The following is a 26,481-nucleotide window of genomic DNA, read 5'->3' as shown; positions in this document are numbered from 1 at the left end:
CCTAACAAACCATCACAAGATTGGTTCAGATCTCTGGATTCATATATTTCCAAATTCCTTTGGAAAGATAAACCCCCGCGTATCAGCTTAAAAACGCTACAAAGAACCAAGGATAGAGGAGGATTAGATCTGCCTAATTTTCACCAATACTTCTTAGCCAACAGGCTTCAGTTCATCTCAGAATGGTTAAAACATACCTTCTTAGATGAGCCCTGGCTAGATGTTGAACAGGCACTATGCAAGGATCTAGAGATTTCAGACCTACCATTTATTAGCTCAAACATCAAAATACATGAATGCTTTAAAAGTATCAACATCAGCTTTTCTCTGACAGCATGGTGGGAGTTTCTAAAAATAACGGAGTCTTCATTAATCCCATGCAAACGTACACCTATCTGGAATAACCCTGACATATTACAAAACAATAATATGATTAACTTCCCAGAATGGAGTTGTAAAGGAATTAAATACTTAGAACATATATTAGAGGGAACAGAATTTATTCCATTTGACAGACTAGTTGCACAATATGGGATCAACAAGAAAAGATTTTTAGAATATCAACAAATTAAATCCATAGTAAAAAAGAAATTTAACCTCAGTCAAGTTGAATTACAAACACCACCAAGTGCGGCCCATTTCCTTACTCTTAAATCCCCCAAATTATTATCTAAAATATACAGAACACTTTCTAAATTAGATGAATCAATATCCCTTCCTATTGCAAAGTGGGAAGCAGATTTATCAGTCAGCTTAGACCAAAACTTCTTGTCTCAGATTTGCTTAAAAACCTTTAAATTGATTAAAAATCCCAGTCTGCAATTAATACAATACAAAACACTACATAGAGTGCACTATACAGGTCATCGGATGTTCAACATGGGCTTTACATCTTCCAACAACTGCTCACACTGTCAAGGCAATACACCAGACAATTACATTCACGCTCTTTGTTTCTGTCCACCAGTGCAGAAGTTTTGGCACGAGATATGTGAAGACTTATCAAAGTGTCTGAAATGTAAAATTCCAACCTCCCCTTTAGTATGCTTGTTGGGAAAATTGGATGAGGTCACTACAGAAACTAATACAGTCCACATGGTTTTTACTGCCCTATGCATCGCCAAGAAAACGGTCCTCATGAACTGGAAAAATAAAAATAATCTTAATTCTAGCCAATATAGAAACCTTCTAATAGATCACATTAGTCTCGATATAGCCTCTGCCACCACATTAGATCAATCCCTCTGGGCTCCTTTGATCGGCTCCATCACCTAGCGGGGGTAGGGGGTCATGTTTTGGTCCCGCCTTAGCTATTGTGGTTGATGTGGAGTTGGGACGGGCTTAGGGCGCCTGGAGGACCCCTAGAGACGTTATCCCTGGAGGGCTTAACCCGGGGGTTGTGTTCATAACCTGGTTAGTGGCTCTGGTCGCTCTTAGAGGTTGTTCTCCTCGTGGCTGCGTGCAGCGGGGCTGGAGGATGGTCTGTACTGGTGGACGTAGGTTACTGGGCTGGTGGCCTGGCTGCCCCTGAGTGGATCCGGGGCAGGCGTAGGTGTTTGGGGTTCGGGGGTGCTTCGCCTCCGTGCTGGGGCTCTGGCTGGGCCTTGGGGGCTTCGGTCCTCGTCAGTGTGTCACCGAGGTTATGAGCGGGTGGGTGCACGGGGGCTCAGCCCTGGCGCAGGGGGCCTCTTGTGCATCGGCCTAACTGGGGGGCTCTTCAACTGGCGGGGAGGTTGTTCCATCCTTGCAGGAGTCCACTCTGCAGGTGGGGGAGAGACATAAGAGAGGTGGAGAATAAACTTAACCTGGGTGTCTGTTGTCTTGTGTAGTCTGGGAGACGATTGAATGTTGGGGTGGGTACAGTTTCCTCTGCGGTGGGGTAGGGTGGGCTGCCCCGGGTCCTGTGGGGCTTGGCAGTGCTACCGTAGGCCCCGGTCTGGATGGACCTGGGCTCCCTTGCCTTGGTGGGTACCAGAGGACGGGGGTGCCTACTGGGGTCAGCGGGGGAGCTGGCCCTAGGGAGGGGCATCCTCCCCTCCCTCCTTTTCCTCCCCATCCCCGGCTACCTCCCTCTTCCCGCTCCACCACACTCACCCACACAGGTAGGGCCTTGGGGTGCGGGTGTGTCACAAGGGTGCAGGGGAGAAATCCCCCCCCCCCCTGTCCCCTTCTGGCCACCTGTGCCTCAATTTTATCTCACAACTTAGACATCCACATTACTTACACTCTCATAACACGCACATATATATATAGGGCCTTGAGGGTGGGCACGTTAACGGCGTCCAGTGGACGGTCTGTGTACTCAAACCTACCTCTTGAGGGTTCTCGGGAGGGGCCGTGCTAACACCTGCTGCTCTCTGGCAGCAGCACCATGCTGTCCCTTGTTTTAAATGCACTTTAGAACAACACGCAGCAACACTACACATGAGCGGGAGGAGGGAGGTATGGGGTCTTCACACACCCCCGTTCTCTGCTAGCCATCGGGGCGGGGGGGCTGGGAGGAGATGTTAGCTGTCCGATTGTCCTCCCTGCTGCTGCGGAGCCTGGGACGGTCTGCTTGCCTCCACCCCGGGGGGAAGGGTAACATCTCTTGGGTCTGGGTTCTGTTTCCCCCTCTGGGGGCGAGGGTACCTGGACCCGGGGTATAGAGTATGTTTGGGGAGTGTGATTGTGTGTACATGTCCATTTATGTCAATCCTTACGTTGGGGGAGTGCTGAGTGTTTGTATATGTGTGCATGAGGGTGGGAATGCATGTTTGTGTCTGTGTGTGCCTGTTTGTCTGTGTCTTTATGTCAGGTCGGGTCTTAGACTCCACCTCTCTGGGAACTCCCAGGCCCTCCAAGGCCTATCTCCCCTCACCACACTCCCTGCCAGTGACTGATGCCCTCAGGGGTCGGTGCATTGGTGGTTCTTGGTGTCCGGGGCTGGGCACTCAGGTATGTACCGGCTCACTCCCGGTGGCTACCTGGCAGGGCCTGGCGCCTGTTGCTCGGTCAGGCCTCCTCCGGGGTGCGGGGGGCCCTCGGGCCTCCGGCCTCTGGGCCTGCGGCTCGGTTCACTCTGGCACAGCTGCCTGCCGGCAGAGCCCCCTCTAGCTTCTGCTCGGTGGCTACTGGGTGACACCTCGTCTGGGGATCCTCAGCCCTTCCCATGAGGGTGGCACGGCTGTCCCTCCGGTGGTCCTCCTTGGGCTCTCGCACTCTGGGGCCTCTGGATGTCTGGGGCCTGGATCTCCTCCATGCTTGCTTCATGCCCTGGGGGACGGGGCTATGGCTCGCTACATCCTCTTGCAGACCATTACATGTGGAAACCATTTGAATACAAGCGCGCTGATCCACACAGGTATTCACTGCTCGTACACTTAAATTACACCTTTCTTGGCTGCTACTTCAAAGCACATTGTGCGCTGTCTGTCCTGCGTGCTGCACAACAACATTGAATATTTAGTATTTACTGCTGTTTACACTTAGCTAGATTAATGCGATGGTGTTGTGTTTAGTATGTTGCTTTGGGTTTTTTTTTTTGCTTGTTTTCTATTCTTCTTCTCTCAACAGGTGATCCAGGAGATTTTTTTCTTTTCCTTCCTCTTTCTTTCTCCCTTTCCTATCCCTCACTCATGTCTGTCCCGTCTGTGACATCTGAAAATAAAATATAATAAATAATAAAAACAAAGGTCGATCAAATGGACCAATACGGCAATGCCACGATGATCCATTTGGCAAAGTAAATCCATTGGGTATCCTTGTTGGTCTTCAGACAACAATTCTGATGGCTAAAGAACCAAATGGGACAGGCAAAAAAAAAAAAAAAGTTTTGAAAGTTTGGAGGTATTTTTTAGTGTGTGAACACAATGCCAAGGAAGACATCATTCTATAATGAAAAAGATTATTCACAATGTCCTGTGGATAGATAAAGTACAGATGTATCGTCATAATGCACAGTGTCACATTTGATGCATAACAAACACAATATATTAGAATGAGGTGAGGTTAACCTGAGCATTTTTGTTCAATTTTTGCTACATAAATCATTAAATTGTCTAATATACCATGAGTTGTTGTTCATCTGAGACTGTATTTAATACATTTTAGAAAATGGTAAGAACAGAGTATTTATTAACTCATGATATACAAAAAGCTTAGAACTGAAAGAGATTGATCTGATTCACATTACTGCAAGTCTGTCTTTGCTTTGTCAGACAAACATCTTTTATTTAGCTGAAAACTGTCTTATCTTATCTTTGTATAGACCTATTTTAGTTCATTTATTTAGTTTCAGTTGAAAACTTTCTAAATATATATAATGAAAAGAGCTTTTTATGTTTAATGTGTGTGAATTACACAACACAAAAGAAATGCTTCACACTAAACATGATTGGTTCTACTCATTGGTGTTGTTTCATGTGTTTATGTAGGAAATATAGTTGATATTTCCACTGTGGTAATATAGTGAATGAGAAAGCAAAGCAAGGCCAATCAGACTGATCTAAAATTGTTCCCTCCCACATTGCACGTCTATTTTAAAGCTGGTCATATCATCATATGCTCCAATGTAAATGTGTTTTAATAAGAAAATGATGGTCCTATTTTATTTACTGCTGACAGCCAGAATGGGGGGTAAGTATGTAGAAAAGACGTATTGCAGTTATATTTAAAGTACCATGCATATAGTCATGTTCTCACAGTAATTTAGCACGTGGCAGACGACAGTTTATCTTTCTTGTTTATAATAGTATTTGTTTACAAGTATCATAACTTTTTTTGTTTGTTTGTTTTTCCAGGTTGCACAAATGACCACAATTTTGTGACAAAGACTGTTGATGTTGGACAAAATGTGACACTTTCGTGTATTCGCCAGTCAACACTTTTGCACCAGGAAACATTATTTTGGATCAGACTTGTTTCTGGAAACCAGTTTGAATTCTTGGGAGGAACATTCACCTTTGATTATGACGATGTTAACAATACGTCTCATATTACAGTAAAACAAGAACCTGGAACCTTTATTATGCAAATCAGTAAAACTAAACTAAGTGATACTGGTTTTTACTACTGCATAAAAGTCAGACAGCTTGCTATGACCTTTTTGGAGGGAACATTTCTGACCATCAAAGGTAAATAAAAAAAGGTTTATGTGCTTATGAGTCTAATTTTAAAATGTTCAATTCAATGGCATCTCAATAAAGTTCATTTATTTATTTATGTTAATCTTTTTCAAAAGGACCAGAACCTGATGTCATACAAATGCGATCTTCTGATCGTATTCATTCAGCAGCCCAAGAGACTCTGCAGTGTTCAGTCCTCTCTAAGTATGAGAAGAAAAGTTGTCCAGAAAATCCCAGTGTGTACTGGTTCAGAGCTGGATCAGACAAATCCCATTCCATTTATGTTCATGGAAACAGTGGTGATGAATGTGGGAGTCCTGAAGCTCCCTCACAACGTAAATGTGTCTACAGCTTCTCAAGGAACGTCAGCTCCTCGGATCCTGGGCCTTACTACTGTGCTGTGGCCATATGTGGACAGATCATTTTTGGAAATGAATCAAAACTGGACATTAAAGGTAAATGTTAAACATTTGTATAGCATACATATGTGATCAATAAAATATATTTGGTTTAATTGATAATGTTGCCAAAATAATGGTTGTTTTAATTTTACAGCACCCAACATGTGGGATTTGCAGACGGCCAACACAGCTCTCTTTCTGTTATGTGCTGCTTTGGTTACAAGTCTGATAGTTATAGGTTTCCTCATTTATAATCTCAAGGAGAAAGCTTGTGATTGTTGGAATGGTAACAGATGTTTTTCCTTACATCACTCGATCATTATTGTTTTAATTTTACAGGTTTAAATTATAATCTAAATTAGCCTATCATATCATTATCTCTCTTTGTTCGACTAATAGAAGCTGGAAGATCCAGTAGTGGTCAACAGAGAAGTTGGCAGGTAAAGTGTATATCTAAGACTTGAAAAGGTTTCATACTTTTCTCGTGGCATTTGTAATTAACATCAAAAGTCTAAGATTTTCTCTCTTTCTCCCTATATATATATATATATATATATATATATATATATATATATATATATATATATATATATACATATATACATGTCTCATATTTTCCTCAGAGAGCTAAGGATTTGGTGACCTATTCTGTGGCAGTCTTCACCATGTGGAAAGCTGAGCAACGGCATGACAGAAAGGCAGCAGACTGACTCATGTCAGTGCTTGGCCAGATATTTTACACATTGTACATTTACCAACTAGAACTTTAATTTTCTCATAAATTGTGGTAAAGCTAACATTTAGCTATCACCTCTGCTTCTATTTTACTAGTAGTGTAATATTGTATATTTAGGGAGCCCCGCAGGGGACATGGGAGGAAAAAAAAAATTAAGACGGACTTTTGTGAGATCTCGCAAAACAAACTCGGGATCTCGCAAAAGTTTTGCCCGCATTCTTCGGAGGCCGCCAGCTCGAAGCCGACCGGGAGGTCGAGGCACGATGTGCCGGGAAAGCGGTGTTCCTCCCGGCTGTAGTAGGTCTCGACCTCCCTTTAGCTTCGAGATGGTGGGTGGCAGATCTCCGAAAACGTCGGAGCACTTTTGCAAATATGTGATGTCTTGTAAATCGAGCAGATATCTGACGTTTACACAACTACATTCACGCCTCAAAATATCTTAAAAGTTTATTTTGTGACCCAGAAAGAGTAATATTACAACTAAGTAGCTGCCACCATTGTTGGAATTCAACTTTTGCGAGATCCTGAGTTTGTTTTGCGAGATCTCGCAAAAGTCCGTCTTAATTTTTTTTTCTCCCATGTGGGGCTCCGTATATATTAGACACTATGTAATATTTTAAAATCATGCCATACTCTGCGTGTTATTATAATTTTATGGGGTAATTCATTCTTGCATTGGTTTTGAAGTTCATTCTTTCTGTTTTGAGGAGCTTTTGAAAGAGTATGTATGTTTAAGCTTTATTTGCCTTTGTCTGATATGTATGTTTAACAGTATTGATCTTCAGTGTAAAACATTTTCACTAAATGATAACAATCCCCATTGGTGTCTTCTTTCCTTAAAATTAAAATACACCACAAAAACAATGATCTAATAAAGTTGACTATATTACAGATTTGCTTTCAGATAAAAAAACAAGGCCTTCTTATTTCATTTTTACATGCAACATTCTTTAAGCACTCTGAGTGCTCAGGTAGAGTAGAAAAGTGCAGTAGAAGAAGCAGTCCATTTAAGAACCAGTCCATATTTCTCTGATTGTATTTTTTTCATTTGTTTCTATCATGTTTAAGCTAACTGCAGATTTTTAATGTTTGCTTACAGCAAAAACAATACATTACTTTGAGATGCTTAAATAGCAATACTAGGTTATGACTTACTTGAACCCTACAAAGCTAAATAGTCTGTTACAAAAACAGCTGAATTATGACCAAAATTAACTTTCAAATAATTAAATGTATCCTATCCATCAAGGTTTGTTGGGAAAATGATACACTTGGGTGAATAACAAATATGCTATATAGAAGTGGGTTATAAGTGAAATGAAAGGGATTTTGCCACACTATTTGAGAGACCAGTATTTTTGAATATTGCTCTGTCTATCACTTTAATCCACTTTGTAATATATCATCCAGTGTTGGAGTAGGCAGGGCTAATAGTAGCCACTGCGCAAAAAGATTCCTGTTGCAGACATGAGAACTTTGCCTTCGAATTTGTGGCTAATTTATAAAAGGATTTATTTACATAAAATTAAACTAACAACTTTTCCAAAGGTTAAACAGTGACAGAGTCAGAAAGAAAAGTCAGAAAATATCTGTCTCTCAGGTGAAAACTGTGAGATCACTTACCTTTTTAGGCAGACTTTTCTTAGTTCTTACACTTCATTATCTTTGAAAATAGCATTTGGGAACTGTACACATGGCAGCAGAAAATTGCACAAAGGGGATAGATGGTGATTTCAAACAGTGTGACAAGGACAAAGCATCAGTATGTGTGACACTGTGCAGCATGAGTCTTTATGTGTGATGGAAAAATGCACTCCTGGACACACCTATTGTGGCATGACCAACCACAGAGGCGGTTTGAGACATTGGTAGGTGTTGATATGAGGCCGAGAGTCACAGTTCTGAAACTGTAAAGGGGTAAGTTTAAACATGGTCTTTTATTCAGTGTAATTCAAGGTGCTTTACATTGTAAGTTAAAGGCTCCACTACATTAAAAGAAAACATTCAATGCCCTAAGAGCAAGCGGCTGGCGACAGTGGGAATGACAAATTCTCTTTTAACAGGAAGAGACCTCTGTCAGAACCAGTCTCAGGTCGAAGCCGTTATCCAATCTGACTTGTATAAACTTTTGAGTAAAATTTTAAGCCTAATCTTAGAATTATAGAGAATGTCTGTCTCCTGAATCCAAAATGGTCGTAATGGAGTGTGTATAGGTGAGACAAACCAAATCCTAAGGATGCAGAAAGGTAGGCTCAAATAATAAAAAGCCAGTCAATTGTTTTCTGCCTGATGAAAAGTCCCTGAATAAGAAAGCAATTCATATGAAATCTAAATAAGGCATGGGGTCAAATCCTTTTATAGCATTTAACTGCTCAGACAATCATAAAAATAATGCTAATGCTAATCGCGAGTTGCTTTTTTAAAATAGATAAAACAGTGATAACAACTATCTGATGTTAAAGAGAGAAAAGAGAATCCCCTTTGTATTTATACCCTTGTTTGAAAGCCCAACCAGTCCTTTTGTTTCCATGAGTAAAAATCAAGCAAACAAAAAGCAATAAAACCTGTACAGCTGCTACCTATTTCCACATCACAACATTATGATACCTTTTAATTCTGAGCAAGCATAATGTGGTTTAGAGGTTACTCAGGGGATGATGACAACTGCTAACTTTATTTGCATTGTATACTGCTGTGGATACCATATTGCATGACTTTGACACGATATCATACTCAGTTTGTATTTAGAGTTTTGGTTATATTAAACATGAATGCTTCCTGTTCTCTTCTCCTGTTGTTTAGGACATTAACACAACAAGACAAGAAAACAAACAAACAAACAAAGAAAAACAACCCAAAGAACCCCAACTCATATTTACCCTGAGAATTGTTAACAAATTGGTCACCTGTAATTAATGGATGGCCAAACAGAAAGGTTAGTATTATCTAGTAGTATTAGGCTAGTGTTATGTTTTGTCTATATAATCCTCTGTTTTAAGATGTATTTGTACCAGTTATCCTGTACATAGAATGTTCTGATTGTGTTCTGTGACCATGGTGGGTAGATAACATGTTTCCTATAAATGATTCTATAATTGATGTTATTCTTTATCAAATACCATGCAGACTGCTGTACTGTGTACTGTTCATCTCAGCAAACACAAAACTTCAGGAACAATGTTCTTTGAACAGAGAAGATCGAGCTGGAGATTTTTAGCCATAATAGACAGTGCCATGAGTTTGGTGATAAACAAACAGAACATATGAGCATTAACACGTCATAATAGCTGTCAAGCACAATGACGCATGGGTGATAATTTGGGCTTATTTTGTAGCCAGGACACCACTGTATATCAAAATAATCTAGAGTCTGATGTAAGTCCATCTCTCAAACATCTAACTGCTTGACCAAAGCTGAATCATATAACAACAAAAAGATCCTGCAACAGCAGATCTTCCACAGAATGGTTGAAAAAGAAAAGAGTCAAGATCTTACGATAGCTCATCAAAATTCAGACATCAAGAGAGCTTTACATAGTCAAAGAGTGCAAACCTCAAGGAACTAAACGACTGAAGCAGTATTGTAAAGAAAAGTGTGCCAACATTCTTCCACAGAGACATAATGGTGGTTTTAAAAGTTTTCCGATCCAGCTATTGAATCCCATTCTGCTTAAATTTAACCCAGTTTGTTGTACATAAATAATGAAATTGTGTGTCTGAGTTGTTAATCTCAGGGTCTATTGATAAATAATGTTTCAGAATAGTGAGTGAAACACATTACGATTGAAAGGGGGGGTACTTTCTCTTTCACATCACTGTAGATTTGTATTTGCCCCAGTCAGACAGACCTATTTAGTTTCAGCTGAAAACGTCAGACTTTTTAAACATATAATGAAAAGAATGTTTTATGTTTAATGTGTGTGAATTACACAACACAAAAGAAATGCTTCACACTAAACATGATTGGTTCTACTCATTGGTGTTGTTTCATGTGTTTATGTAGGAAATATAGTTGATATTTCCACTGTGGTAATATAGTGAATGAGAAAGCAAAGCAAGGCCAATCAGACTGATCTAAAATTGTTCCCTCCCACATTGCACGTCTATTTTAAAGCTGGTCATATCATCATATGCTCCAATGTAAATGTGTTTTAATAAGAAAATGATGGTCTTATTTTATTTACTGCTGACAGCCAGAATGGGGGGTAAGTATGTAGAAAAGACGTGTTGCAGTTATATTTAAAGTACCATGCATATAGTCATGTTCTCACAGTAATTTAGCACGTGGGAGACGACAGTTTATCTTTCTTGTTTATAATAGTATTTGTTTACAAGTATCATAACTTTTTTTGTTTGTTTGTTTTTCCAGGTTGCTCAAATGACCACAATTTTGTGACAAAGACTGTTGATGTTGGACAAAATGTGACACTTTCGTGTATTCGCCAGTCAACACTTTTGCACCAGGAAACATTATTTTGGATCAGACTTGTTTCTGGAAACCAGTTTGAATTCTTGGGAGGAACATTCACCTTTGATTATGACGATGTTAACAATACGTCTCATATTACAGTAAAACAAGAACCTGGAACCTTTATTATGCAAATCAGTAAAACTAAACTAAGTGATACTGGTTTTTACTACTGCATAAAAGTCAGACAGCTTGCTATGACCTTTTTGGAGGGAACATTTCTGACCATCAAAGGTAAAAAAAAGGTTTATGTGCTTATGAGTCTAATTTTAAAATGTCCAACTCAATGGCATCTCAATAAAGTTCATTTATTTATTTATGTTAATCTTTTTCAAAAGGACCAGAACCTGATGTCATACAAATGCGATCTTCTGATCGCATTCATTCAGGAGCCCAAGAGACTCTGCGGTGTTCAGTCCTCTCTAAGTATGAGAAGAAAAGTTGTCCAGAAAATCCCAGTGTGTACTGGTTCAGAGCTGGATCAGACAAATCCCATTCCATTTATGTTCATGGAAACAGTGGTGATGAATGTGGGAGTCCTGAAGCTCCCTCACAACGTAAATGTGTCTACAGCTTCTCAAGGAACGTCAGCTCCTCTGATCCTGGGCCTTACTACTGTGCTGTGGCCATATGTGGACAGATCATTTTTGGAAATGAATCAAAACTGGACATTAAAGGTAAATTCTACACTATAAAGCGCTATATAAATACAGGCCATTTACCATTTACCATTTACTTCTGTACAACATACCCATGTGATCAATAAAATATATTTGTTTTAATTGATAATGTTACCAAAATAATCACAATTATTGGGTGATTATATTTTTACAGCACCCAACATGTGGGATTTGCAGACGGCCAACACAGCTCTCTTTTTGTTATGTGCTGCTTTGGTTACAAGTCTGATGGTTATAGGTTTCCTCATCTATACCATTAAGAAAAACTCTTGTGATTGTTGGAATGGTAATAGACATTATTTATTTATTTATTTAGTTATTTGTTTGTTTATTTGTAATCAGCCTACAGCATCTTTCATCTTAAACGTCTTTGTCTTCCAAACAGGCAGTGATGGTGATCAGGAAGGTCAGCAGGTAAAGCTGAAAAAATTAAAATGTTTTAATGTTTTAGCTACGTGTTTATAATTAACATTCCCATCTCATAAACTTCATCTATTTCCTCAGACAGAAGAGGACCTCATGGTTTATACTGTACCAACTTTCAACAGGAGGAAAAATGGCAAAGTAGAGCGAAGGAATGAAAAAGTGACAGAGGGAGAAACAGTCTACAGTGATGTCAGTGTTTTAGCCATAAATTAACTATTCATGTACTGAATAGTGTATGCTCATTAGTACTATAGTTGTTCTGGCAAACTGGAATCTGTAGGACTTAGCAGCATTGAGGCTTGATATCCCTTCTGAAGAATTTCTTTCTCATACTGAATACTATGCAATTCCTCAATTCTAACATCACACACATTTGTATTCTGTAGAAGTCCAGTTTTTGTGTGTGCTATTCTGTTTAAATTTGTTTTCTTGTTTGTTTGTTTTTGGGGTTTTTTGGTTTGGGAAGAAGCTGTGATGCTCTTTGGTGGCTTCACATCCCTCTTTTGTCTAATATTCGTTAACACAATTATTAATAGTGTTAAATATTACTTAATGTGTGTTCCATGCCTATGTGCCCTGTGAATTTCCCAACTGTGGGACTAATAAAAGCTATTTTATATTATTAAAGTCAGCCCTCTGTTTGTACATATTATATAACCCTCTGTTCCTCTTTGCGCAAGTGTCAGTTCATTCCTCATGTGCTGCTATGAGTTATTCTGCATGTTCTCCATTCATCCTGGTTCCTTGTTTTTTTTTTTTTTCTGTCAGCCTTTGGACTCTGTTTAACTTTACATTTATATTAGTTCTTATTTCTTTTTTAAATACTCTGCAATGTGACTCTACATTTAAATGGTAAATGGCCTGTATTTGTGTAGTGCTTTACTAGTTCCTAAGGACCCCAAAGCGCTTTAAACATCCAGTGTAGGTTTTTTTGTAGGTTTGACATCGTTGTGAAATATGACTGTTCAAAATGGCTACTCATTGACATGTGGACATTTTTACATTGCATCACATTATAAAGAACTGCATTGCTTTTGAAGGCTTAGACAGCAATGTTTTCATCTTTATATTAAAGCTTAGAAAACATGGGGTGTTATGTAACCATTTGTCTTAACAGAAAATAATGTTCATTTACTTTACAATTAAATTATTTTACTTACATGGTATTGGAAAAAACAAAAAATGAACTACCATCAAAGAAACACAGTAAGGCTACACTCGATTATATACTTTAACACAAAGTTAACTTCATGTGCCAAATTGTTGATGGTTGTTTCAGTTAAAATGAATTAAAATGATAATTGTAAAAAAAAAAAAACTGCAGATGTGGCAGCAAATGGCAATGTGTAATGTCAGGACCCGGAAACATTTTAATAGTTCTCTTAGTTTTTAATATGCAAGTATGTGAAGGTTGTGCAAGTCAAGTATGAGAACAGAGTCACGGTAGATGTGTGAGCAGTGACAGAGAAATAGTAGAAATGAGAAGTGCAAGGCAGAAGTGGTGAAAGTGGATGAGTTTAAAAACCTAGGGTCAATTTTCCAAAGCAATAGAGTGCACAACAGAGCTGAAGAACAGAGTGTAGGCAGGGTGGAGTGGGCGGAGGGAAGTGTCTGGGGTGATTTGTGGCAAAATGATAGCAGCAGGGTGGAGTGGGTGGAGTTTACTTTTGAGTGGTTTGAAGGAGGACAAGCAGAGGTGTGACAGAAGAGGATGCCAGACAATCATGATATGCATGATAGTCGGATAGAAGTCACCAGTCCAATAAGAAATCCCGATCGGAGATAGAAATTTGTATTCTAATGGTTAAAATTGTGAAAGAGAAAAGCAAGAGCACGTGAAAGGTCAAAAACTAAAGATGGGCATATCCATTTTGACATTGCTTATTAGACAGTGTAATCCATTTTGAAGCATTAGTACTACAACCAACAGAGAAGCCATTTTGACGCCATAGAAAACAATGTTAAGCAACAATTTTGCGATGCTACATGTTTTCTTCACACACATTTTGACATGAAGGTTTCTATATCAAGAACCAGAGTTAGTACAGCTCAATGACTGATACACGGATATACAGAGGACTGTAGATAAAAGATGAATAATTACTTCAGTGGGTTGGGGATGGAATATTGAACTGTGGCAGAGGGAACACTTACATGAGAGGAGAATGGGGTGGATTAATGGGTATGCAGCACATTAGAACCAACCCCCGGGCCACGGACCGGTACTGATCTAGAAATTCAAAACTCATTAAGATTTGAACTATGGACACTGCTGCTTTGGGCATGCTCGTTAACTGCGTAAACACTTGGCTATACTCATTCATTTTTACAATATATTCGGTAAGTCTTGTTGTAATACCCATGTTTTGAAGTTGATGCAAGTGTGTTTAGGTCTCCAAACAGCTGTGTCTGCAAATTTTCCTCCCCCTTTTGCCCTTCTCCCCCGTCCCTCTTCTCAGCTGTTTCTCTTTCCCTCTTTCTTTCTCCCCTTCTTTCCCCCAGTCAAGTCTGTCCCGTATTCAGTAAGTGAAAATAAAATAAACAATAAAAGGTGAATCAAATGGACCATTACGGCAAGGCTGGGATGGTCAATTTGGTAAAGTAAATCCGTTGGGCATCTTTCTTTGCCTTTAGACAACAATTCTGATGGCAAAAGAGCCAAACGGGACAGGCCAAAAAAAAATAAATAAATAAATAAATAAATAAATAAATAAATTTTCCTCCCCCAGATAAGATTTGTGAAAAAAGTTATTTGTGTAAAATGTTATTATAACTTATAACATATTGTAACATTAAGCAACCTCTAATGATATGGAAAAATGTATTCCTGTGTTTTTGCTTTTACAGAAGTCAGAGAATGGAAATCCTGGTAGCCATGAAAAGCCAAGAACACTGCCTTTCCAAAATTGTAAAATGCTCTGTGTTTCATGTTTAGCTGTGTGACAGGCATAATGTAGGACACAAATGCAGGACTCGAGACACAGAAGGATAAACTAAAGGACGTAGCTTTATTTTGCTGTACAAAACTCAACACTAAATACAAGAGAACTAAACCAGAAATTAGAGACATGAAACTCTAACTAGAAAACTAAAAAAAAACTCAACCAGCAACAGAAAACTAGGTATTTACCAGAAGCACGGAGGAAACTCACAGCAAGGCAACAACAGGCAGAGGGACACACCGAGAGATAACAAGGGAATGAGATACAGGAGGAGAGCACAGCTGGGAGTAAGGAGTAATCACACATAACGAGACGGGAAGGAAGAAAAACTGGAAACATTAACAAATGATGCAAGACTGTCAAAGTAAAACAGGAAACCAAGACATTCACAAAGACACAGACTTGACACTGAGACACGGAGATGTGACTAAATGGAGAACTGGATGCATGACCCTGGAGCAGAGAGACAAGAGTAACAAAGTGAGAAACATGGAACACAGAAGAATGAGACAGAACTAAACATACACGATAGACTACACAGGGAGGCACAAATGAGAACAGATTAAATGAACAAGAAGTCACAACCAGAAATACAAATGATTAAAGCAGGAAGAACGAGGAAACTAAACAATAGTAAAATGCAAAAATAAGAAAACTGGAAACACTGAGTCATAGAACCAGCAAGGTGACACGATGGGAACCCAAGTCCCACTAAGTAGGTTTGGTTTCTAAAAACACCAAGTAGCTATTGTCTAAACTTCACAGTACTCAGTGAGTCAATACAAAAATATTCCAGATAAGACTCAAACCTCAGTCTTCTGAGTGAAAGTCAGGTGTGTTCATACAACTGCTCCTCTACATCCTATTGTAAACTTTTAAGACACTGCAGGGAAAGTTGAAGTAAAATTTTGTCTCTAACAAAAACTACAAAAGGCTTATGTTATATTTAAAAAAAGTGAGAAGCCGGATAAAGAAAAAGGCAATTTGCTCATCAAAGACCTGGATAAGACCCATGTGACAGGAACTGCACTTGAATATTTATTCTGTGATAACCAATCAGATGCATTTGACAGTGTGGTGTAAAAGGTCCATGTTACCCCCTACACTGACTGAAATTTCTACAAGGTCACTAAAAAGAGAGAATACCAACATGAATGCGTTGTGGGTCATACTGCTTCTTCTTCATCGAGGATGTAAGTGCTTTATTATTTTATTAACGTTATTTTCAACATATAAGTACGTTGGCTTTATCGTTCACTTTTACCTGGTGCTTTCCTGCATCATTGTGACTTAATGTTTTAGGTTTTGTATGTTTTCTTTCAAATTAGACACACTTATTCCAGTAACTACAGTTCAACTCGGTGAACCTGCAACTTTGCTGTGTGACCTGCCTAAGACCGAGTACAGCCGTAGAGTCGACTGGTACAAGCAGAGTCCTGGAGACTCTCTGCAAAGAATTTGGACAGTGAAGGACTCTGCAGAACCTGCCTTTGCACCTGAGTTCAAAAACTCAAAATGGGATGTTAATTATGACAAGAATCTGACCAACCTGACCATTTTGAGGACAAGACAAGAGGACGAGGGAATCTATCACTGTGGATTCACAGCGTGGCTCCAAGATACCAAATGGACTGCGACATATTTGTTAGTAAAAGGTAATAATGTGATTCTTCTATAACATTTTGCTTCAGCAACTAAAACTTTATCACATAAATACTAAAGATAATAATTTATCAATGAGCATGTTTAGAAAAAAAAATCACTAAACTTTCAATTTAAATATTTTCAAATATTATTAAATTTACCTTTAAGATACATTTGATTTGGGGTTTTTTTATGTTTCCAGTGATCCTTAAGTGAAATATATCTTTTAAGTAACACATGTTGAAACTATTGTTCTATTTTTCTTTCAGTATTCTTTATAATCACATTTGTTAATATATTTATTTTGACAGGAAACACCCAGAGAACATCGAACTATTCTGTTGTTCAAAAGAAAATAGCCCCTCCAGGAGGCTCAGTCACTCTTCATTGTTCACTCCTCTCTAATTTTGATAACAAGACATGTTCCGGAGGTCTCAGTATGTTCTGGTTTAAACAAGGATCAAATCCATCTCATCCTAGCATCATCTACACTGATGGAAACAGACATCATAAATGTGGGAGTAACTCTGCGACTCAGCAGAGTTGTGTTTATCAGTTCAATAAAAGTATTAGCTCCTCAGAAGAAGGGACTTACTATTGTGCTGTGGCCACATGTGGGAAGATATTGTTTGGAAAAGGAACTAAACTTCAAGGTACTGGTTTCATTTATCTGTTTCTTAGAATATCAGAAAAATAAGTGCCTTTTGTTTCACGTTCATAGTGATTTCATAGAAGGTAAAATTTAAAAAAGGTAATTTTGTAATTTATATTGTCCTTAAATTTATTTTTGTTGTTTTTTTACCTTTAATTTAGTTCCTGGGTGCAGCGTGTGGTCACAGAGTGCCACTACAGTTATTTTTCTGCTGTGTCCCATCTTGGTTCTGATTGTTGTTGCTTTCCTCGCTTACGCAATCAAGAAAACCAACAGTGATTATTGCAAAGGTAATCAAAGTTCATAGCTGTCTGTGAAGTTAACAAAATGGATGAATGTTACATTTCTAATAATTATTTATATGTTCTATATTCAAGCTACTATCCTGGAGAAAAACTCTGGTGATTTCAAAAGACAACAGGTAAAGTAAATAATGGTACATCGGTCATGTTGTGTTTATTTTGTGTTAAACAATTTTTCATTAGGACTCACAAAAGCTGAGCTAATATGCCTTGAATTCATATTCTAAAAAACATAATTTGTGCATTACTTTGACAATAAGCAATAATCAGATGAAACATTACAGACTGCTTTGGGCCAAAGTTACCATGGACATTTGCTGTGAAACAATTCAAATTTTTTATACAGTCACAGAAGATAACACTTGCTGTGTTCCCTGTCAAAACTCTAACGGAAATATTTTATTTTTGTATGGAGGAAATTTCCCCCAAACTGCACTTGCGTCTGACAGATGAGTGGATGGCGCTCGACACACTCCAATTATCTTTGTAAATCTGTCTCCCTTCCAAGTTGGTCAAATTTACCACTATGGTTTTGATGGACTCTGTTCAAAGCAGAATTTGACATCACCAATCCAGGATATGGCATATTTTTAGGTCCTGCGGTCATCCTGATGACCTTTTCAGCTGAAGGCCCAATTTAATTCTCAGGTGTTGATACGTTTCCATTCTTTGACTTAAATGCGATGGCCTCATCATGGCCTTCCTCTTCATCACTGAATTGCTCCTCATCTGTCATTTCTTGTTCTGGATTATATTCCATGACATCTTCAGCTTCTGACACTTGCTCCTTTAATCCATCCTTACTGCCAGTGTCGTGGCCTCTTTCCTAATCACCTGTCTAGTAATCAAATACGTAATAAAGAGCCGCCCTCAGGGTATATCGACCTGGCATGATGCTGTCACACAGTGACCTGTGAGCATTAAATACCCAACCTATGAGAAAAAGTTAGATACTACTGAAACAATGTTTGTGCTCATATGTGCATGCATTATACATATGGATCAGTGCGTATGTATGTTCATCTTACAAAGGGGGGTGTAACTGAATGCTTGATCATTTTTGACCAGGAACACCAAGAGTGTACAAATGTTGAATAAAGCGTAAAAAAGTGTTTAGTGTGTGTGCATTACTAGTTTTTCTGGTTTTGATGTTTCTAATATTTTTTTTATTTTTCCAGGAAAAGGACACATCAGTGTTTTCTGCTGTCATCTTTACTGTGATACAAGATAAAAAGAACATAAAGGCCGTGAAGAGGCAGCAGATTTCCATGAATTTTGGACCGGATTAGATCTGTTTCCCATGCTTACCCCCACAACACTGAGGATGTTTCCTTAGAGCCAATGGACTTTAATTTTATTTTTTTTTTGTATTTCATTTTTTTTTTTGTTCTGTTCCTGTTAATAATAACATGTTCAGTCAATCACCAGTAAGCTTATTGCATCATCATTAACTATCTCCAAAATAACCTTAATTTAAAAAACAAAACAAAACAGGGGTCCCAAGCGTCTGTTAAAGGACTACTGCTCTGGCCTTTTTCTGCCTATACAGAGGATTGATGATGCTAATCAGACAGAAAACCTGCAGTGTCCACAGTCTGCTAGTGACTCTCCTCTCTTTTTTTTCTTTGATTCTTTTACTTTTGTTGTGGAGCAACTAAAAGCTGCATAGTTCATAGCCTGAAATGACATATATGTTTGAATTTATATCATTAATAGCAGGCAGAGTGAGTTCAGTGCAAGTGTGTAGAATTATACTCTTCTTTAATGACATAGTCTTACTTGAGTATAAGATTAAAAAAAAATTCTTGGCATTGTAGTTTTGTTTCAACTTATAGCTTAGCGCTACTTTTCTTCTGGCCAGAGCGTGGAGTTTTGTGTTTGTAATTTAGCCTTGGTCAGTTTGCTTATTATTCACTTCTGTTAACCTTAATGGTATAAATCTATTGTAAATATTAATTATAAATAAATTCATTGTTTGTAAAGTTATCTTCTTCTTTGCTTAGCAGCACAATAAAAAATGTAGCCAAAACCACAAAGGTAGGTCTGTTTGATAGAGCACTGATACTGGTGTGAATTGTCGCTGAGACGGTGTTAAATTTTTTGCTGCTTAGAAAAGAAAACAAGCAAATAAACAAGCAAAAAACACTAGAATCTGAGCTATAAGTGTCTTTATATTCTATCTTTTTATGTCTTATGCTTGTAGTGAATGCCCCTTTGCATGTCAAAAGAAAAGAGCAAGCAAAGACACATTCATCAGATACACTGACAGACAAACGTTGTAATGGCCAATTTCTCTGCCTTTTGAACAAACACTGAATCTGTTAACTCACAACAGATATCACTGTGAGCTTTCTCCCTAGATAAAATGCGAGACGAGCCTTAAGGCACTTAAACAGACTAGTTATAAAAAACAAATAGAACTGATCATTTCAGCTACGTTAATGTGCTTATTTTTTTTTTAAAGTGTCTTTTAAAAAAGAAAATCAACCACAAAAACTGTAACTGTTGTATATCTGCAGACACAGACTGTGATCAAGAACTGCAGCATGACTAAGCAGGTCTCTGTGTGTGCCTTCCTCAAACATGCTCTAACAGCTCCTTGTATTGATGTAAAAGCTAAGCGTAGTTACTATTATAGTGCCGTTCCACTTTTCTTTTAAAAATACATAAAGTGCTACTAGACCAGCTCTTTGAAACCAAAAAGAAAACAGGAAGAAAAGTCCAAACACAGCAATGCTGCTTCTGTGCATCAACTCTGTTTATCTTCATCTTTGCATCCGTCGTGTACAAATAGTTTTGTGCACAGAAACAAAATACTTATTACAACATGGGAGATGATAGACATAAGAGTCTGAGCCTTTATTCAGTCTTTATTTATATTATTTAAAGTATATTTTCAGTTGTTACATTTCTTGTTTGCAGCTGTCTCTACATTTGTAAGCATAGGCTGGACACAGGACTGTCTCAGGAAATTGCAGGTTATTACTTGATTGAACTGTCTTATTGTCAAGCAGCAAGTGTAGTTAGACTAGCTCTTTAAATATTTTCTCTTTTTCTTTCGTCATTCAAATGATTGAACATTTTCTTTCTTCTGTCTTTGTAAATTTACCTAAATCTTCCACTGTGTGTACAGATATACAGATTGAAGTCTCAGCTCGTTTATTCACGTTCTCCTATGATTCACATCACATTGCTCTATCACTACATACATTAGTACATATGTTTCAATTACACCAGAAGCTTCCAGGTCAGTTTGTTTATGTTGCACTGTGAGAGTGGTGCTCTGAAGTGAGAGTAGAGGATGGAGAGTGTAACCACAACCACCTCCTCAGCTCTGTATACTAGTGCATCTCTTCCTGCTTAAGTAACGGACAAGCAGGCTGGGTTTGTCATCACCGTTCTTTGCACAATGACAACGTTCAAGTGACAGTAAAGTTGAAAATGTAATCTTAATATCGTGGTCAAGTGCATTATAAAACAGCAAAAATTGCAAAGCATTCAGGCAGGGGAGATTAAGCTTGTTATACTGTAAAATCTCTGTGTTCTGTACTTCTCTGTAATCTCTGTCTCCCCTGTCATGTCTTCTTGTCTCAGTGTCAAGTCCATGTCTCTGGGCCAGTCTCATGTTTCCTGTTTACCTTTTGTAGTCTCATATCTTATGTTCATTTATTCAGTTTTGCTTCCTCCGCATCTCATTGTGTTTGATTTCTCCCAGCTGTGTTCCCCATGTGTTTCTCCTTCCCTTGTTACTCCTCTGTGTATTTAAGCCTGTGTTTTCCTCTGCTCGTTGTCGTGTCATCCCATGTGCTTCTTTAATTGCCTTTGGTAACCTAAATCTTAGTAGTTGCTGCTTATAATTGGAATGTGCTCAATAGAATAACGGAGAGGATCCCCTACTAAAAATCGGGTTAGGATTATTTTCTGTCTCATCGTTATTATACACATATTGCTGTTGGGTGGTTTAAAAATCTGATTATTTTTGTAGACTAGAGAAACAGATTTTCCTAACATTTATGTGTTAACTATTTACAAGTTTTTACTAAGATAATATGACAATGCAGTTTAAAAATATTGTCTGAGTTATCGGTATTAGTCTTTACAAATTACAGCATCTGTAAGATGTGTCATGGCTGCAGTCCTCGCTGAGTGACCTGCCGCAGCCATGTCCCCGTCCCTCGTTTCCCGTGTGCGAGCTGGTGTGTGTGTGTGTGGGGGGGGGGAGGTACGGCGGTTTTATGGAGATGTCAGGTTCAGGGAGTTTCCCACTGCCAAGCCAGCCACACTTGAAAGTTACTGACACTTAGCTGTTGCCGATCAACCCCATGTGAAGAGTTATTTAACAGCTGAGCTGAGCTTCAGTCGAAGCTGGATCGTTGAGTGTCATCAACAAGTGTATGACAGAGTTTCAGAGTGTGATATTATTCTGTTATTATATGTTACCTTATATATGTAATCAAAGTAGTTGAATTAGAATACTGCTGTAGATCATATTATACCCTTTAATATAGAGTGTGTGAGCTGTATGTAGTTTAGTTCTCGTTATACTTTTGAGTTAAAAGAACATATTCACGTATTAGTTTATTAGACAAGTGTGCATCACTCTGTATCCTTGATCTGCTGTGAATGTGTTACATGCTTAATTGTTGAATCATGAAGAGAAGGTTGTAAGCAGGAGACTCTGTGTCTAAGACAGGGGAGATAGACAGACCACATTCCACACCCCCACCTTACAGAAAGCAGAGAAACAACTGCCGAGGTCATAACTTAGGCGCTGTAACAGAGAAAGAATGTGATGTTTTGGCTTTTACGACTAGCTGGGGGCCACTAGAGACTATAAAAAGCTGAGCAACCCGTCACCATTTTGAGACATGCTGTCGAACCTCTGCAAGCATCTCTCCCGTCCGGACGTTGTAATGCTCTGACTGTTGAATTGTATGGAAATAAATGATTGTTGATTGAGCATTGATACACCGAGTATTGTCCTTCCTTCAGCCCAAAGATTCAAAGAATTGGGAGATTTCAACAACTTGGTGCCGTGTGACCCGGATCTTTGGTGTGCTGAGGAGGTGTAGATTTGGCCTTTGGTGAGATCGTGAGGCGAGGTGAACAGAGGACCGGTCCAAAAATAAAAAGGTAAGCACAGCCTGTTGTATTATAAATACCAAATGTGCATATTGGGCTTTCCAAATTAATCTGTTCACTGAGTTACATGTATTTTCACAGTAAATTTGTCGGTGTCTGGTTTTTGGCGCAAGATACTAACAACATAAGTTGAGGCTGAATTCCAGTGTGTTAAGTAAACTGCTTCTACCGAGATACTAATAACATACTACGTTGGACTAGTTGCAGTAAACTGCTTCTACCGAGATACTAATAACATACTACGTTGGACTAGTTGCAGCCACTTTACCTTCCACATTTAATTTTGTCTAATACTGGCTTCTGTAGCAATAATACGTTAGAATTTCTTCTGAAGACGCGGCCATTAGTCCAGTACATTGAAGTCGAGGTTTGTTTATTTTGTTTATGGTGTCAGTGACGTCCTGGCTTTTGCCGGCTATGAAATAGAAGTTGATTTAAGGAAAAGCAGATGCTGGCTTCACGGTGCAGTTGAACGCTGGCAACGCGAGAGCGAAACACGTCCGTAGGTTTGGTTTATGATACGGCCGTGTTCAGGTGGTGCGGCCGTGGAGTGCAGTAGTGGTTGGTGCTAATTTTAGTACATTGGATAGAGGTTTGACGGTGGTTTGTGGCGTCAGTCGAGTTTTAAGGGCTGCGGTCATAATACAAAGTAAAATTTTAAGTACATAGAGCAAAACCTGGTTTATGATGTCAGGTATAACTTCGGGGATGCAAGCATCACTTTTATGATGCGACTTTGCCCCGTTGTGGCGGTCATAAGCGCAGAGAAAGGGGTATTTTGGTCTATGGTGCAGTGTGCTTTAAGAAGATCTAACAGTTGAGCTCAGAAGTTTCTGTGTAATCTTCCACTGATGAGGAACGCTCTCTGTGTGTCTCACTGATGGTGTAACGCGCTGTGTGTGTAAGGCGCGCTCTGGCTATGTGTGAGGCGCGCGCTGAGTGTGTTTCTGTGTGTGAAGTCTGAACACAGTGACAGTGACGGTTGATGTGTTTGATTAGGAGGACATTAGAGCAAAGACACATTTTAGGATCAAAGGTTGATGCCTAGTGTACCTGTGGAAATAATTTTGCCCTAGGAGTGGCGACCCTCCTGTTCGTGGACGCGCGGCCAGGACCGGCGGCGTCCGGATGCCGAGGTGGTGACTTGGGGAGGTGAGGGCCCCCGCATAGCTACGGAATAACACTGGGACCGCAGCGTAATCGCGGGTTCACATTTATTCCGGACTAGAACAAGACACATTTTGCGAACAAAGGTTGAGTCTAGATTAGTAAAGAAATAAAAAGGTTAAATTCCTCGTTTCAGTGGTTGAAATTGTTGTGTGCCTGTCCCCTGACGAGTGTGAAATTAAAATAAAGAGGGAATTTGGAGCCACATAGAGATAGACGGGCATAATTGGGTGTATTACTCTGTGGTGTAATAAAAATAAAAAGGAGAGATAGTAAGAGGTGTGCAGTGGAGAATTATGGAGGAGTACAGAGAGGACTGTGTTGGGAGACTGGCGTACAGTTTACGCTGTCAAGGTAGGCGTGTTGCCTGCTTATCTGTTTAACATGTGATGAAAATGAAATTAAATAAATCTCTTAGTGTGTTAATACAGGAAGCTGCGGACCTGGACCAACTGCCCCCACAAGCACAGCGGCCGAAGCAAAATTATAGGTAATGGGAACCACACCCAGCACGAATCAGCAGCTGTGAAACAGACAGCAGCAAGGAGAGAATTAGAGGAGAAATTAAGAGAAGTTTTAACACATAAAATTGGGGCCAACGGACTTGTGGAGGTTGGGAAGGCGTCCGGAGCATCACAACAAAAAGGTGAAACAAAAACACACAAGCAGAGAAATCTGAGAGAAAGGCTCCTTTTAAGGTAACGCCTAGTTTGAGAAAAGATAAAATTAACCTGCTTGCCTACAAATGCACATACACGCAATGAAGAAACAGCTTACACTCATGAACACGTGAAGATTTTCCAGCAAGGCTAAAGCAGCGAAACTAAACATACATCTGTTGTTAAAGGATAAATACATTACTGACAAATAAACTCTCTGGGTTGCAGGACAACAATTTAACTTAAAAAAAAAGACACTGGTCTGACCAACCAGTGAAGAAATGACAAATTTAGGGGTTAAAAGATTCAAATTGTGACATGTTTTCTGCTGATTGATTGATACAAGTGATTACTGAATGAAAGAAAATTTCCTTTTGGGCTTTTAAACATGATCTTAAGAATTTTAACAGGTGCATGTTGTCCTGTCAACTTGGTGGGTTAGGAGTTGATTATATCGGGAGAGAAAAAACAAAAAAAGGGGGAGAGAAGGCTGACACAGGGCCTGGCCCCGTTGTCTCCCCTCTGAATAACACAGCCAACACAACATCATTTTCCTGTTCGTTTGTTCTTGTTTTTGTTTTTTGTTTGTTTCTGTTTTTTCTATACATATTTAATTACAGGCTGCTTTGCCGGCCCTGAAAGCCGAGGCTGACTGGACTCCTGCTCTCCCCCATACGTGACACTGACCAAATGCTGCAACAGCTGGACCCACAACAACGACCTGAGAATGTCAACAGAGCTGCAGGAATGTGATCTCATGCAGCCGAGACGGAGAGCACTAAACCTAAGGCCCGTTTCACTACACGGGGGAAAATTCTCAGACAGCGTCAGCTGACAGAGCTGTGACGAGACGCCCGCCAAGCCCGAATGAAAAGTAAGGCCGAGCGAAAGAATGCTGACCTTGATAACTTTGCATTCACACTGTGCAGGACAGTGATGGACCAACACGGATGATCGGGCGGCGAAAAGGGCGTGACCGAGACAGGAGGAGTAACTGAGGTCAGAAGGCACCTCAGAATGGACAAAAAACACCCTGTTTGATTTTGCTACAAATAAACAAGATTATGAAATTAGCCTTTTTAAGATCCATCAATCCGTTTTCTTCCACTTAGTTACTTCAGGGTGACAGGAGGCTGGCTGTCACAGGGCAAGTGGTGGAGTAAACCCTGGAGAGGTTGCCAGTTTTTAGCTGTGTCCCAATTCAGGGTCTGCACGCTTGAAGTACGCGCACTACGCGTACTACGTACGGTGCGTACTATAAGTACGAGAAGTGCGGAAGTGAAAAATGTTTTGTAAGTCATTCATTTTTGTCATGACATCACTTTGATTAGTTGAGTATCTGAGGCTGAGACCACAGGACTGTAAAACATGATTGTTGGGCTTCATTTCTGTGCTGAACAGTCATTTAAGATTAGTTAGTAAATAACAATTAGTTAATGTTGTTCACGAGACTAAAGCAATCTCACTGTGGTAATGTAAATATAATATGGCCAATATTATATTATTGTCAGATTATTATGATATATATATATACACACATATCACTGACTTTCAGCTTGTTGTGTTTGTGGATATATGACTGACTTTAATTATTAAACATTCGCACATAAATAAGTGACGTCATATTCAATACTTTTGACAGTTCACTCTTCGGCCGCTCCATCTTATTAGGGAAATTCCATATACATACATGTCAATTTCAAGACTCAACCCCATCATTTAATTTGTTTTTGATTGAAATTGAATATTACTCGAACTCTCTTAAATTAACTTCCAATATAAAAGGTTTATCCTCGATTGAAATTCATTCAGAAATGTGTAACGAATGAGCTGTCACAACTTTCAAATACAAAGTTGTTATAAAGTCTGTCACATTCCCCCCCCTTTTTTTTCTTTTTTTCTTTTTTATCCTTTATTTATTTATCCTTCTTATTTCATTGTACTGTATATTGTTACTCTTATTTGCCTTGTATGTCTACTGTACAAATTGAACTGGAATGACTGACTGTTCGCTTTATAATTTCAATAAAGTTTTGAAAAAAAAAACCAACCTCTTCGGCCGCTCCCTTCTGCCGTATTTTGCGGCAAAATTATCCACACCCACCGCCGCGCTATGAATTGTGGGATATATGGGACTACGAAGCGTGCACCGGACCA

At 39.2% G+C, this 26,481-nt stretch overlaps 3 protein-coding genes across 3 annotated transcripts; all 3 read left to right on the top strand.

Annotated features, from left to right (window-relative positions):
- Positions 1-4,556: 4,556 nt before the first annotated feature.
- On the top strand, positions 4,557-9,052 carry LOC146676810 (uncharacterized). Its single transcript, XM_085383795.1, has 5 exons — positions 4,557-4,617; positions 4,782-5,114; positions 5,222-5,560; positions 5,661-5,792; positions 9,045-9,052. The coding sequence occupies exons 1-5, from the start codon at positions 4,557-4,559 to the stop codon at positions 9,050-9,052; spliced, it is 873 nt and encodes a 290-aa protein (XP_085239921.1).
- A 1,334-nt stretch (positions 9,053-10,386) lies between these two features.
- On the top strand, positions 10,387-12,029 carry LOC146676809 (uncharacterized). Its single transcript, XM_085383782.1, has 6 exons — positions 10,387-10,447; positions 10,612-10,944; positions 11,049-11,387; positions 11,545-11,676; positions 11,776-11,804; positions 11,895-12,029. The coding sequence occupies exons 1-6, from the start codon at positions 10,387-10,389 to the stop codon at positions 12,027-12,029; spliced, it is 1,029 nt and encodes a 342-aa protein (XP_085239908.1).
- A 3,879-nt stretch (positions 12,030-15,908) lies between these two features.
- On the top strand, positions 15,909-18,645 carry LOC146676808 (uncharacterized). The gene is made up of 6 exons (XM_085383769.1): positions 15,909-15,951; positions 16,087-16,413; positions 16,714-17,055; positions 17,216-17,344; positions 17,432-17,475; positions 18,535-18,645. The coding sequence occupies exons 1-6, from the start codon at positions 15,909-15,911 to the stop codon at positions 18,643-18,645; spliced, it is 996 nt and encodes a 331-aa protein (XP_085239895.1).
- Positions 18,646-26,481: the final 7,836 nt, after the last annotated feature.

Source organism: Rhamphochromis longiceps, linkage group LG2, assembly GCF_057381845.1.
Source record: "Rhamphochromis longiceps isolate RC_006_pf linkage group LG2, R_longiceps_female_GT1.1, whole genome shotgun sequence".
In the NCBI taxonomy this organism is placed as follows: domain Eukaryota; kingdom Metazoa; phylum Chordata; class Actinopteri; order Cichliformes; family Cichlidae; genus Rhamphochromis; species Rhamphochromis longiceps.
The sequence above is the reverse complement of the archived record's forward strand: the minus strand, read 5'-3'. Positions and strand labels throughout refer to the sequence as shown.

What these genes read in the sequence shown, in the direction of transcription:
- LOC146676809 (XM_085383782.1), top strand. Translation starts at nt 10,387, where the DNA reads ATGTGTTTTAATAAGAAAATGATGGTCTTATTTTATTTACTGCTGACA. An exon ending in CTCTTGTGATTGTTGGAATG is followed by an intron (nt 11,677 to 11,775) that starts GTAATAGACATT and finishes TCTTCCAAACAG; the next exon opens with GCAGTGATGGTGATCAGGAA. An exon ending in GTGATCAGGAAGGTCAGCAG is followed by an intron (nt 11,805 to 11,894) that starts GTAAAGCTGAAA and finishes CTATTTCCTCAG; the next exon opens with ACAGAAGAGGACCTCATGGT.
- LOC146676810 (XM_085383795.1), top strand. Translation starts at nt 4,557, where the DNA reads ATGTGTTTTAATAAGAAAATGATGGTCCTATTTTATTTACTGCTGACA. An exon ending in AACATTTCTGACCATCAAAG is followed by an intron (nt 5,115 to 5,221) that starts GTAAATAAAAAA and finishes CTTTTTCAAAAG; the next exon opens with GACCAGAACCTGATGTCATA. An exon ending in ATCAAAACTGGACATTAAAG is followed by an intron (nt 5,561 to 5,660) that starts GTAAATGTTAAA and finishes TTAATTTTACAG; the next exon opens with CACCCAACATGTGGGATTTG.
- LOC146676808 (XM_085383769.1), top strand. Translation starts at nt 15,909, where the DNA reads ATGAATGCGTTGTGGGTCATACTGCTTCTTCTTCATCGAGGAT. An exon ending in GACATATTTGTTAGTAAAAG is followed by an intron (nt 16,414 to 16,713) that starts GTAATAATGTGA and finishes TTATTTTGACAG; the next exon opens with GAAACACCCAGAGAACATCG. An exon ending in GTGATTTCAAAAGACAACAG is followed by an intron (nt 17,476 to 18,534) that starts GTAAAGTAAATA and finishes TTATTTTTCCAG; the next exon opens with GAAAAGGACACATCAGTGTT.